This window comes from Bos mutus, chromosome X (assembly GCF_027580195.1).
Source record: "Bos mutus isolate GX-2022 chromosome X, NWIPB_WYAK_1.1, whole genome shotgun sequence".
Lineage (NCBI taxonomy): Eukaryota > Metazoa > Chordata > Mammalia > Artiodactyla > Bovidae > Bos > Bos mutus.
This window is the reverse complement of record NC_091646.1, coordinates 7752513-7765750: the sequence shown is the minus strand read 5'-3', so window position 1 is coordinate 7765750 and position 13238 is coordinate 7752513. Positions and strand designations below refer to the sequence as shown.

Here is a 13238-nt window from a genome sequence, read left to right as displayed (position 1 = left end):
AAATGGAAGGGATGGGTGTCATTTACAGAGATGAATTCAATGGAGAATTTTCAAGTGCAGAGGCACTGAGATGCCTTTCTTCCTCTCATCTTTCCTTGCTGACCCATCCTATTACTCTTCCAGCCAAATGGCTAAAGATGGCCACAATTCTCTTCATCCACTGATGCTCAGTGTCAGCCAAGCAGGGCTGGGGACCTGGAGGCCTTCAGGAGTGAAGTGAGGTGTGCTGAAAGCTGCCCGCGACCCCGCCTCTGTCCAAAATATGTTGTCTATCCACCTGAAACCAACCTGAAACTCATCAGAGTTATTTCTTTGGCCAAAGCATTGAAGGCTCCTATTAAAATGCAACTATGTTATCTAAAAGGAGGAACATATAGTGCCTGGCACAGAGTAAAGGTTCTCTAAATGTGTCATTTTTAATATTAAATTGCCACTGCCTGCTATTAGAACCTTAGTACAGATGCATCTACCAGATTCTGTCCTGTCTCCTAGGGCTCTGGAGGAACTACAGCGGGAAGACTGATGTGGAACACTGGCAAAAATTGGGCAGCTGAGTCTGAGGTTTGGGGGATGGTAGAGAAAGAGCAGGCTGATTGCATGAGGTACTTTGGGGGAGAAAATGGCACTATCAGAAGATGAGAAAGAGGGAAGAGAGTTTGGAAATTAACATTTATTGATTTCTTTGAGTCAGGCACTGAATTAGATCCACTTAATCCACTATCTTATTCAATCTACAACCAGTCTATCAGGAAAGAAATATTTCTATTTCCATTTTGCAGATGAAAGTCTGAACTGGGGTTCAGATTAAGAAAGTCACTCAAGGTCACACAATGCCTCTATATGATGGAATATAGATTTGAACCTGAACCTGTCTCCTTAAGTCCATGTCCCTGAATCATGTTGTCTCTCGCTCCACATTTGTCAAGAGGTAGTCAACCTAGCCTCTGCTACCCTTTTGTCCTAATATCCCAACCACCTGCAAATTTAGGCTTCTATGAATCCTAGGTTTCTCCCTCACTCTTTGCATGGACCATCCAAATGGAGACAATAGATTTCCATGGGTGCTGGGGTAGGAAGATATTCTACATTATCAGAATGGGTAGACATTTGGGAAGAGCCTAGAACTATTTTTCTGATTGCTCAAGGGTTTAAAAACTTTCTGTTCTGGGCTCCAATATATGTCACATCAAACCCAAAGTTCTGGCATAATCAGTGTGTCAGTTGGGGCCCTGGGGCCCTGCCTTAGTATCCTCTACCCCATGCATACCACTTTGCTGCAGGCTGGCAGGAAGTTTCATTTTCCACGTACACCAGGAGAAGAGGATATGAAAAAAAAAAAAGAACAGCTGTTGTGGGGAGGGACAAAATCCAGCCCTTCCCCAGTAGCTGGGGTAGGTGTGAAAGACTCTGGAGATAAGGAGACTTCTTTTTTCTCACCATTGGAGAAAGGGGCTATGGAGAGGCGGCTACAGCCTAAGAGGTTTATTTGTCCAAGGGATGTTGTGGAGGGGACCACCCTCAATAGAGATCCAGACTGTATATTGTATATACAGGATCCAATCCCTGTTCTTTCTTCTCCTTAGACAAGAGGAGTGGGGGGAAATTGATGGCCTCTGGGGTCATCACTCAGGGGCCTAGGATACTATGCAGAAAGGCAAGACCGAGGGAGCAAGGCAGTTAGGGGCAGTTTCCTCCAACCTTAACTTCCAATCACTGTGTGTGTGTTAGTCACTCAGTCCTGTCCGACTCTGCGAACCCATAGACTGTAGCCAACCAGGCTCCTCCGGTCCATGGAGTGCTCCTAGCCACCATACCCCAACTCATTCCTGCACCTCTCTCCTCCTTCACTGTTGGGACTGAGAGTCCTTTTCATTAACCTTTTAGTCACCACCTCCACGCACAGACTTTTCTACGTCCTCCCAAGCAGTCAGCCCCGTGCTGCCCAGCACAGCCGTCTCCCCTCTCCCCCGTAGGCCCGGCTCTGCGCTTGGGTCCGGAGAGGTACTCGCCTCCCAGAGCTGTGGGGATTGGGGGTGGCTGGGGGGCTCTTCACTCCTTCTCGGATCTCCGCTGTAAAAACTGAGCGGCATGGCCCAGGCATGCGCAGCATCTTCGGGCGCATTGTGATGGGAACTGCTTCTCCGAGTCTCTACAGAGACTCCAGAGTAACCACTCACCGCCCCCCGCAAGACCCCTCTGCTTTAAGCCAGACGCACAAACGCACAAACAAAACAGCTTTTCTTTCTTCTTTTCTTTAAAAAACTGGCTGCAGCTTGAGAGGCTGGCCCACGTGAGGACTGGTGTATTTCTATCGATTCCATCTCCCATGTTGACAAACGCCAGCACCGAGGCTTTGCAGTCCGCGGCTGCAGTTTGCAGTGGAGCTAAGCGGTGTGCGGCTTTAATTCCACGTCAGATCAACTTTGATCAATATCCCCCTACCGGCCCAATTGGAAGAGCCCAATTCGCCACCGCTGAGCCTTTTCGCTCTTTCCTTCTTTTTATCCCTCTTTAGACCCACCATCTTCTAGGGGAGAAAAGTCTCAGATTTTAATTTCTCTCTCTCTCTCTCTCTTTCTCTCTTTTGTTTCTTTGGGGGATTTATTGGTTTGTTTTCTGGTGTTTTGTCTTTTTCATTTTTGTTTTCTGTTTTTATTCTCTCTCTCTCTGTCTGTCTTAGTGATAGGGAGGGAGATCGCTTTGGCGAACCGAGCTTGCAGCCAATGAACCCGCCTTCCAGATTGGTGTGAAGACAGAAGTGAGGTGGGGGGCGGGGAGGGGGTGTGAGAGAGCCTGGGAACGAGAGGGAGCGAGAGGGGGAGCGTGAGAGAGAGAGAGAAGAGAGGAGGTGGTGGAGGAGGAGGACTAGTGTGGGGTGGAAAGGAAGAGTGAGCGAGAGCAAGTTGAGGGGAGGGGGTAAAAGAGCCGGCGAATTCTTTTTCTTTTTCTATTATTATTTTGACGACTCCCGAGTTGCGCCCATGCTCTTGTCAGCTTCGTTCTAGGCGTAGCATGGCCAGGCAGAAGAAAATGGGGCAAAGCGTGCTCCGGGCGGTCTTCTTTTTAGTCCTGGGGCTTTTGGGTCATTCTCACGGAGGATTCCCCAACACCATCAGCATAGGTAAGCGCGAGCCAGCCTGCCGGTCGGCCCCGGCTCTCCGGCACCCGAGCCCGCTGCCCTGGCACGGCTACCGGGTCCCTGTCCTGCATGGCCTGGGAAGGGACTGGGGATGGGGATCGGGCAGGAATCTCACGGGTCTGAACCCCAGAGAGCTGGCTGATCTGGGGAGCATCGGGAAACGGAGAGGTGGTCTCCTGGGGCTGGGGGTGGGGGTAGGCTGCCGGGTTTTCTGAGCTGAGCGGAGCCGGGGACGCCTGCAAGAGGCTGGGAGGCTGCAACCCGGCGCAGAGTCGCGGCTTTTCGGCTCGCTGCCCCGGACTTTGCCATGGCGTGCGTGCAGCCGCTGCAAGTTGTCCCAGGGTGATGCCGCCTGTCTGGCTGCGCCAGGGCGCGTAACCCGGTCCAGGGCGCCCCGTCCCGCGTCTCCGAGTCCCGAGAGACCGGCCAGTGCTAGGGGAGGTGGAAACCCACTCTGCATCCCCGAGACCCGGGCAGCCACCGAGGTCGGTGGCGGAGGGGGTAGAGGCAGGGGTGAGACTAGGAGCTGAGCCAGCGAGCGGCGAAGTCACGCAGCCCACGAATTCATGAATTGCCGCTGTGTCTGTCTGGAGTCCGGCTCCCGGGCGCTGGGAGGGAGTTCTCTCGGCTTCTGCCTGTATTTACCAGTCAAGAAGTTCGAATTGTTGCCAATTACAGAACCCAGCCCCTGTATTGTCACGGGGTGGAGGGGGCTGTGGGGAACAGGATAGAGTAGCAGGGGGAAATGAAATTGTTTTTCTCTCCAACCTTTCCCTTTGCGCCAGTAAAGGATGAACCGGCTTGTGGAGATGGGAGGTATGAGGGAAGAGGGGACAGGAAGCTACCGCCTGAGAAAGAACCAAGTCCCACTCTTTATTCCATCGTCCGACCCCCAAAGCAGGCTCCTCGGCCCTCTTTCCCCATGCCGCCTTTTCCCCAGCGTCTCCTCTGACTCTCTGAAGGAAAACTAGGTTTCTCTTGGCCAAAATTTGAGTTCGCAAGAGTCATCAAAGACACACAGGTTGAAAATCAAAATCATCGTCGTGCACCCGGGTACCACTGAGAGGGTATCGTCCATCTGTAGTGCTCCCCAATTTCTAACTCCTCGGGGGGGAGGACACAAGCCAAATCTCAGTTCCCTTTGCTTCTAGGTGGACTTTTCATGAGAAATACGGTGCAGGAGCACAGTGCTTTCCGCTTTGCTGTGCAGTTATACAACACCAACCAGAACACCACCGAGAAGCCCTTCCATTTGAATTACCACGTAGATCACTTGGATTCTTCCAATAGTTTTTCTGTGACTAATGCTTGTAAGTAGATCTGCTTTTCCTCCTTGCGGGACCTGGGGACCTCATTCGCATTTCGCTTATGGGACTTGGGGTCTGCTCTCCGTGCTGGAGGGGGGCTGATTGCCCCAGTAGACATTCAAGAGGCTCGAGTCAATTCAGGTTTCACGCGACATAAATGAACGCCAGAGGATCCTGCTGAGGGAGGGACTTAAGGCTGTACACAAAACTCTGTCGTGAATAATGTTTGATGCAAAACTTTCATTTTCCTCCCTGCTAAACTGGCGCTCCCTCCCCTGCCACCCCCTCCCCTTTCTTTTCCTTTGGCTGGGGGAAAAAATAGCATAGCTGTTCATGGAAATTTTTTCTGATGGGATTAAAGAAAGAAGCCTCTTGATTGAGTCAATTCATTACTTGACTGTTAAAGCTAGCACCTGGCTGTAAGAAGGAGCTGAATTTGACAATCGCTATGTAGAAGCCAAATATGAGAAATTCTGCAAACAAGTGACCTTGAGGGACAGATTAGGCTGGGTTCCCTGGTTTCTTTCTGTCCTAGAATATCACCTTTCTTACCAAGAGAGCTCTGATAGGAACTGATAAGACTGCAAACTGATTAGGAGTGATGAACACCTGGCAAACTGACGGGAAGGGAGAAAGTGTTCAGAGGACTCTCTGGAAAAAGCTACCTCTGTTCTGTCTCCCCTAGTGGTGTTTGCTCCCTGCCCCCATGGTTAAGGACAACACAGTTCTTAACTTAGAGCAAAAGGTGGAAGGGGGAGGTTGCAGCAGGAAACTGGATATGAAAAGGGAGCAATTTCATCAGCCCCAAAGCAGCTTCTGAAACAGCTAGTTGTGCCCTGTGATTGTTCCCGTGGAAAGGGGACATTTTAAGAAGTAAAGCCACAGGAACCCAGATGACTAATAGCCTGTTGGACACAGGTTTTTCTGGAATGTTTTATGAGAAAGACTGATCATTCTTCATCTAAGCTTATTTCATGAAAAGTTTTCACACCAATGAAGGTGATGATGGCATAAATATGTTTTGCTGTTATGGCTGGTGTATTTGGGAATTTTTGACTTTTGATTTTCTTTCAGGGGAGAAATGATATTTATATTTGGTTGGGTAAAACTTTGTATATGACATTCTTCAAATGCTTCTGCCTCAAAGGATATGTGATTTCCAAAAACTGTTGACAGGGTCTCCAAGGCCATGGGTTCCTTGGATTTGAAGACTTAGGTCAAGGGGATGGAGGTAAAGTACTTTGCAAGAAATGGTGACAGTTATCAGCTTTAAGAAAATTTTCTCTGAAGGTACAGATCCTTATAAGAACATGTTCTGAGATACTCTGTATTTGACATTCTTTGGCTTTCTGACATTGACAAAAATAGGCGCTTATTAATTCCAGCTAAGTGTGAAAGTTACAAAATGTCTGTCTATACTTTGCATCTTATTTTGGTAATCCCAGCCTGTCTTCTATAGCACACTTACAACACACATCTGACTCTTAATCCTGCAGCACTGTGATCTTGTCTAGAGGCTGAATTTCAAACGCAGCTTCCTAAGTATCAATTAGAACAGATTCAAAACTAAATACATGAAACTACCCGGATTTATTACTATTAATAATGAATAACATTTATTTCAACTCACTTTAGTGCCTTTCCACTGATGAGGACTGAGATAAAGAGTGCTAGCTGACTCCTCAGGAATGACTGATTTCCAAGAATTTGGGTCTTGTTTTTTATGGGCAAATCAGATTGGCACTCGCCAGCCCAGGGCCATCAGAACCCTACTCAAGGAGCATTCAGGAAATAATCCTTGCCATGTGAAAAGCTCAGGTTTGAGAACAGGCAGTGAGTCATCCATATTGGGTGTCGAGTTGCCTTAATGCCTTATCTCTCAGAGCAATAAAGGAACAACCATGAAAGGAAAAGAAATTGATCAGAAGCCCCTACCCTAAGTCCACAGCACTTCAGTTTATAACCTTACAAGACTAGGTTATTGATGGGGGCTTGAAAGTGTGATATAAAGGGTGTGGCTCACTGGGCAACAGGAAAGACAAAACAGAAAGGTGACCTTGCCCTTCGTATGCCAAGTCCACACATATGCACACACTGACTCACACAGAAGACATTTCCAGAAACCAGTGATGTGTACCCAGCTGCCTGTTGCACACTCAGACTTTACAGCTCAGAAGACAGAGGAGGAAAACTCATCATCTCTGGTCCTCAAAACAGTCCTCTTTGAATGTCATAATCACTGAATGGGGGCCAAATCTCAAAGCTGTCTCCGACGGATAGTCTCTGAATGCAGAACACAATCATTTCACGGGGCCAGGGAAGTCCTGTAGGTGGATCTCATTTCTTGCCCTGGCCTTTTTCTCTTGGAATTGAAGATCACGTGACATAGATGTCCGCACACAATACTAGTTTGGCAATAGAGACTGGCAGGTGATCCTGGTTCCATTCTTACAATTGATTGCACTATGGAGCAGAGACAAAAAAAAAAAACAAAACCCTGGATCTTCTGGCCTGCCCTTCCCTGGAGATCTAGGGAGAATTTGAGAAAACCCCAGAAGAGTCCAAATCTGGTCACCCACCTCTCCTATCTGATTCAATATGGAATAGAATGGCAAAAATTAAAGACCTTTCCCTTCTTCCTATTCAGAATTCCTTGTTTCAGCTTCCCCTAACACTAGAATTGATTTATTTCCATGATCTTTCCTGTGCCCTCAATCTTAGGGCAGGCACACAATTTTGAGGACACAGGTATTATGCAGGTAAACAAATATGTCAAAAATAAACAAGTGGTAATGCCTCCTGTATATGTCCCTGCTCTCCCTCCGCATCCCCTCCTCCGATGTATTCAGAGAGTTTCCTTGCAATGAATCCCAGGCATCAGTTATTTAAAGACTCTTCTTCACCAGCAACCATTTTTTTTTTTTTTTTGCACAACTTCCAAGAGGTTTGCTTAAGACAGACTCCAACTTCATTTCGCGTCTTAAGAGGGCAATAACAGCATGCTGGCTTTGAAAGGTGGTTCATTTGGGATCTCAGCTCAGAGGTGAATTGAAGTTTATCGAAGAGACTCATCTGATTTGGAGCACATGTTCTTATTTCACAGGGATTAACTGAGTTTGCTGCCTTCCTTTACAATTTGGCCAGGTAGCCCCAGAAAGAAGGATGGTGTGAATAGTATGATTCTAGGACACATGCCTTCAGGCACACACAGGTACCCCTACACACATAGTCAGTATTCATGCAAAGAGATGTACACACATGCTTTACATTGTATACACGTTTGCTCTTTAAAAACCAGATTTGATCATCATAAGGCTTTGGGGGAATGTGGCAGCACCCAGGGACCGCCAGGTCCCCTTGGGGTGGCTTGCTTGCCCTGGTTCCTCAGGAAATGCCTCCGATTCCCTTGAAGTCTCCTCCTGTGTCTTGCTGCTGTGCACTTGTAGTGTACTCCACACTACATCGCCCCAGCCTCTGCAGTGTCAGCTCATTAGCACACAGATCTCATATTCCCTCTCCGCACTGTCATTGCAAAAATTGCTGTTGTACACCTTTACAGCCAACAAATGTGTTCGTGGATTACGCACTGTTTGCAAGAGGCAAGGAAAAGGCAAATGTAACCTTAAAGGTTATTCACCACAAAATTGTGCTCTTAACGCACTTGGCTTAAATAAAAATCTGTTGATGGAGGCACAGTAGTGATGGTGGGACTGAGAGTGGGACTTAGGAGTGCAGGCTCTAATGGAGCCCCAGGAAAAATCCCTTTGGCTGGTGAAATGTACCTCATCAGCTGCAAATTTGTGTTCCATTAATTTTTTTCAAGCCATTTGAAATATACCTGCTAACTGAGAGCACACTCCTTTTTAACTAGCCGCATTTTGCTACCAAGTGTCCTTAGCTGAGACAGGTTTTTGTCTCTTGCCCACAGAGTCACAATCTAATTATCTCATTAAATTGCCAGGTTCTATTTAACTGTTTAAGTCCAGCTGGGAAAGAAATGTCTCTCATGATCCTATTCTCTGCTCTTGGGTGGGTCTTGTTTGGTTTGCATTTTACACATCATCTTTGGAAGCAGGGTGAAGACCCATCATATCCTGGCACCTGCCTTCAAACAGATCTTGGCACACTAACCAGTGTCAGTTGCTTCATCTCCACCTCCCACCCCCAATTCCCCCATCTTTGCACCTTAACAGCTCTCCCTCTGTCTGCTGGCTGGTCTTCCATAAGCTCACTGGAGCACGAAGAGGTCGCCGGTCAAAGATTTAAGTCACCTTCTCACAAGCTTTATTATGTTTTTTCTTTTTTCTTTAATCTGTTTTTCACGTGGTGAGGAGGGAGACAGGTGATGCTGTTCATTTGGGCCATAAAAACAGACGGCAATCAGCGGGCTGTAAAGCTGAGCATCCAGCAAAGTGTAGGACCGCCCCTAGAAGGCAACTTCTGGTTATCTACTAAGTGGAGCAGCGGCGACAGGAAGGGTCTGAGGGCAATGAAGAAACAAAACCTCTTTGTTCTCCATCTATGACCACTGCAAAAAGAGCCATGGTTTTTCTTCCTCTCAGCAATTTTAACTTTTTTTCCTTAAAATGAAACTAGTTTCTCACGTCCGCCACTTCTGCCTCTATCAGAGGTCTGTTTCCTTCATTCTGCCTTTTTCTCACTGCTCACCAAGACTCCATGAGAATAGTGAGGGCTGGCTGAGATTGTTATTGTATTTTTTCTAACTCCTGGTATTTCTAAAACATTTCATTATTATGGGTAGTCAGTGGTGATTGGCTGGTTTCAGTTTAACAGATGGAAAAATAAATGAAGCTTCTGAGGCACCATTATTAATCTTCCTTTGTGGATAAGAGATTTGTTATTTTTATATAATTGGCTAAAGGATTAAAAGACAGCATGCATTTTTAGAGAGGGCCAGCATTTAAGAAGGTAGAATTCATACCTTCACAGGGAGAAGGGGGGGGATACATATGCTAATTCTGATGATTCCACTTTGAACTTCTTAGACTGAGACCACAAACATATTTGAAAGACCTTTCAAAAAACTTTCCATCTGCTCTGAATGTCAGGAAAATTATTTGCATACTTTACCTGGCCCATTAAAAAAAAAGTCAAGTTTTGACTTTGTTCCTTTGGTGCTTTGACTTTGATGCTTTGGGTCCAATTAGATGACATGTCCACAGGAGGGTGTAAACCCAAGGTGGGGGCTCTGGGCACTTTCCAGCAGGAGTGTGGGAGTTGTGCAGACACAAAAGGAAGACCCTCCCAGCTTGGGAAATGTCTGAGAGCTGACAAATAGCCTCAGCCTGTCTGTGGGGTGAGCCTTGAGCCAGGGCAGCAGCCCCTGAAAGGGGTGGGTACTTGGCAGAAGTTCCACATGGACGGAATTTGTCCTCTTCTCACTTCTTCCTCTTCTCTTGCCGTTATTTTCTCCTCATGCTCCACCTGCCCAGCCAAGGCCCGTTCACTGGTATCCCACTGGCCCCTAAGTCAGAGATCTGACCCACCATACCAGGGATTGTTTCCTACTCTAGACTTTTCCAGTCCACATGCTCCTTCTCTAACCAGAAGATCTCTGTCCTTGGTCCATACTCCTACTTTGAGGGTGACAGCTTTCTATCTAATTTAAGAATCGAGCTGAGAGTGGCTGATACAGGGTTAATATACCTAACTGGGGAGTGTTTGCTCTAAAACCAGAGACAATGGGAAACCAGAATGCCTCAATTCCAAGGAAATCTACTCAAACAGGAGTGTTTCTGGACATGAGGTGCAGAGCAGCTGTTCAGTCTATCCAAACCAGAGATCAGCTGCCCCTGGTCAGGGAAGACCTCTACAGGCCAAAGTCGAATCCAAAACAGGGGATATGTGTGTATGTGTGGCTGATTCACTTAGCTGTACAGCAGAAACTAAAACAACATTATAAAACAACTATACTCCAATAAAAAATTATATATAAAAAATAGCTCCCTACATATGGTAGGTTTGGTGTAAGTTCACCCAAGGCATAGGGGAGGTGCACCTTCCCCATGTTGAACTTAAGTATCTTTGTGGTCATTTGGGAAGCAGCAAAAGGTCATAGGCACTCAGTTTCTGCCTAAAGAAGACTGTATGTGCGGTTTTTTGTATCTTAATCATGCCTCAGTAAAGTAGTTCTTAGAAAATGTCAACTTTTTAGATCTACTACCCAAAAAGAGGCTGCTGCAGAGTCTGAAGGTGCCTATGTGGGCCCTGGCAGGGGATGCACTGGCAGGGAAGGGAGGCCATAGGAGGGGAGAAAGGTGCTGAGGAAGCTGGTCTCAGACTGAAAGCGCTCTTTCCCTGGGGTGGCATGCATAATGTAGTGATTACGAGGCAGCATCTAACTCTAGAGGGACTTGGAAGCCTAGGTGAGCAGTGTCTCCTCCCCTCCCCCTCCATTTCTCCCTTCCTTTTTCTCAAGTGCACACTCTGGTTACCCTCAACACACACACACAATGGAAAGAAGCAGAATACTCTGTTCTGGATTTCAGGTTGAGCAATAGTCAGAGAAGTGCAGTAAGTCCCCTACATATGAATGAGCTCTGTTCTGAGAATACATTTGTAAGCCCAGTTTGTTCGTAAGTCCAACAAAGTTAGCCTAGGTACCCCACTCACACAACCAGCTATTCAGTACTATAGTGTAATAGGTTTATAATACTTTTCATACAAAGAATATGTACAAAACAAAAAATAAAGAAAACATTTTTAAACCTATAGTACAGTATCTTGAAAAGTACAGCAGTAGCAACTACATCACAGCTGCTTTTACACTTGCTTCCAGACATCCTGGGCTTGAAATAAGGATACTCTACTACTGTACTCTACACAGTACTGTAAAGTACACAAAAGCACAACCACTTGTGGAGTGTACACACGTGTGACAATGTACACCAGACACATGAACTAACTTATGTGATTGGCCATGCAAACATATGTTCACACCTTTGAACTTTCACAACGTGAAGGTTCATATGTAGATACTTTTCCATGTTTACTGCCCTCTGGACTTCCCTTCCCCTCAGTTGCTAACTGCCATTTACTTCTGTAGCACTTGTCATCAATGTGACCATCTGTACTTATTTAGAAGGGGTGTGGGGATAAGAAGGAGGAAAGGAGACACAGCTGGTCATGACCCTTAACTCTATAGGGTTAAGTCTAGAACAGCACTTCTCACCTTTCATGTGCATAGCAGACACCTGGGATCTTGTCAAAATGAAGATTCTGATTCAATAGATCTTCAGTGTCCAAGAATCTGCATTTCTAGCAAGCTCCCAGGTGATGCCAATACTGCTGGTACTCAAACCACATTTTGCAGGGAGACTGTGATCACCAAAGAAAAAGGCTCCCCCAGACAAGCTCTTACCCACATGACTTTCAAAGAAAACTTTATAAGAGACACATTTGGCTCATTCTGACTCACGGATGTCCCTATCATACTCTTAACCACCCTGTGTTCATTTCAGCCATGTCTGTAGGTGTCTGGTGAGAGCATCTACTTAAGAGTTGCTTTTCATAGGGCTTTGGAATGGAGACTGGAAGGCATGCTGAGGGGGGAGGTAGCTCATGAGCCAGGCTGACGGTAACTTGGCTTCTTGCCACACCCCAAAGTGTCCCTTTTAGAAACAACCTGCCCAAGAGAGCAAAGGTTGGCATGCAATTCCAACTGCCTCTCCACTTTGCTTCTTGGGGTCATGGCATGCCAGAAGCAGGCACGTAGCATCTGCTCCTCAGCTGTCTGACTTTCCTTCAACAGGGTTAGAAATATGAAGTACAACACAACCCAAGTTCTGTCTGCTTCCCTAAGAGCCTGAAAAATTGACTCCATTTTCAAGGCTGGTGCCAGGCACTCATTGTGAGCTAGAGGGGAGGGTGGGAAAGTGATGTCATTTTCTAAGACATGTGAGCTGATGAGTGCTCCAGGGAAGTCATTAAAAGCTTATCCAGTGTCATTTGAGGACTATCAAATAGCACCCTATCATCACCCAGTATTGCCCCCCAACAGTCTGCCATTAGTCTGAAATCCCAGCAATTCACTTATTTCTGTTACAGCACTGAAAACCTGTGCTAAAATGCAAGCATGCCATCTCTGGTAGGGAATGCATTAAATCCTTATCAGCCATTACTATTTCGACAGTAATTCTTTGATCAGATTACTACCTCTTACCTTGCAGGATCCTCAGAGGAGGTTTTCCAAGACAGGTAAGTGACCCCAGAACAAGGGACCTGCCCGAGAGAGTGGGGTGCCCAGTGCATGGTGGGCATTCAGGGGGCAGTGGGAGACTCTGAGAGATGAGCAGGAGTTACTCAAATACACTCCACCTAGTTTGCAACATGTGACCTTCTCCATAGATCAAAATCTGGTCCTTTATTAACTAAAATTTGAATTGTTTTTGACCCTCCAAATCACACCTTTCTGGTAGTACTGGTCTGCTGCTGCTTCCGTGCATGGTCATTTCTTGCAATACATGACCCCAATCTCTGGGATCCCCGTAATTACTGTGAGACATTTTCAGAAGGACAATCAGTTTGTGATGAGGGGTGGTGAGGATTTTTTGTTTAACGTGTAAAAAATGTTGCAATCAAAAATAGTCCCCTTTCAGTCGTCTATGATTGACTGATCTACCTTGTCAAGTACGCATTGCAATCAGGGCCCTCATCCTTGCTGCTGCCCAGAAAGGAATTGGCTACCAGTAACAGATGAGACCTGAAGAGATCAGGACCCAGTTCACAGAGGAATCATTGTGTGGATGTGGGTGTGGGTTTCTGTGTGGATG

General features: G+C 46.5%; 1 protein-coding gene across 2 annotated transcripts in view; it reads left to right on the top strand.

The window, feature by feature from the left end:
• Positions 1-2799: 2799 nt before the first annotated feature.
• GRIA3 (glutamate ionotropic receptor AMPA type subunit 3) overlaps positions 2800-13238 on the top strand; it is a 307649-nt gene continuing 297210 nt past the window's right edge. For both annotated transcript variants that reach the window (XM_005889307.2, XM_005889308.2), the window contains exons 1-2: positions 2800-3121; positions 4291-4449. In XM_005889307.2, coding sequence (XP_005889369.2) covers positions 3013-3121; positions 4291-4449 — 268 coding nt within the window. In that variant the 5' untranslated portion in view covers positions 2800-3012. The remainder of the gene's footprint in view (positions 3122-4290; positions 4450-13238) is intronic.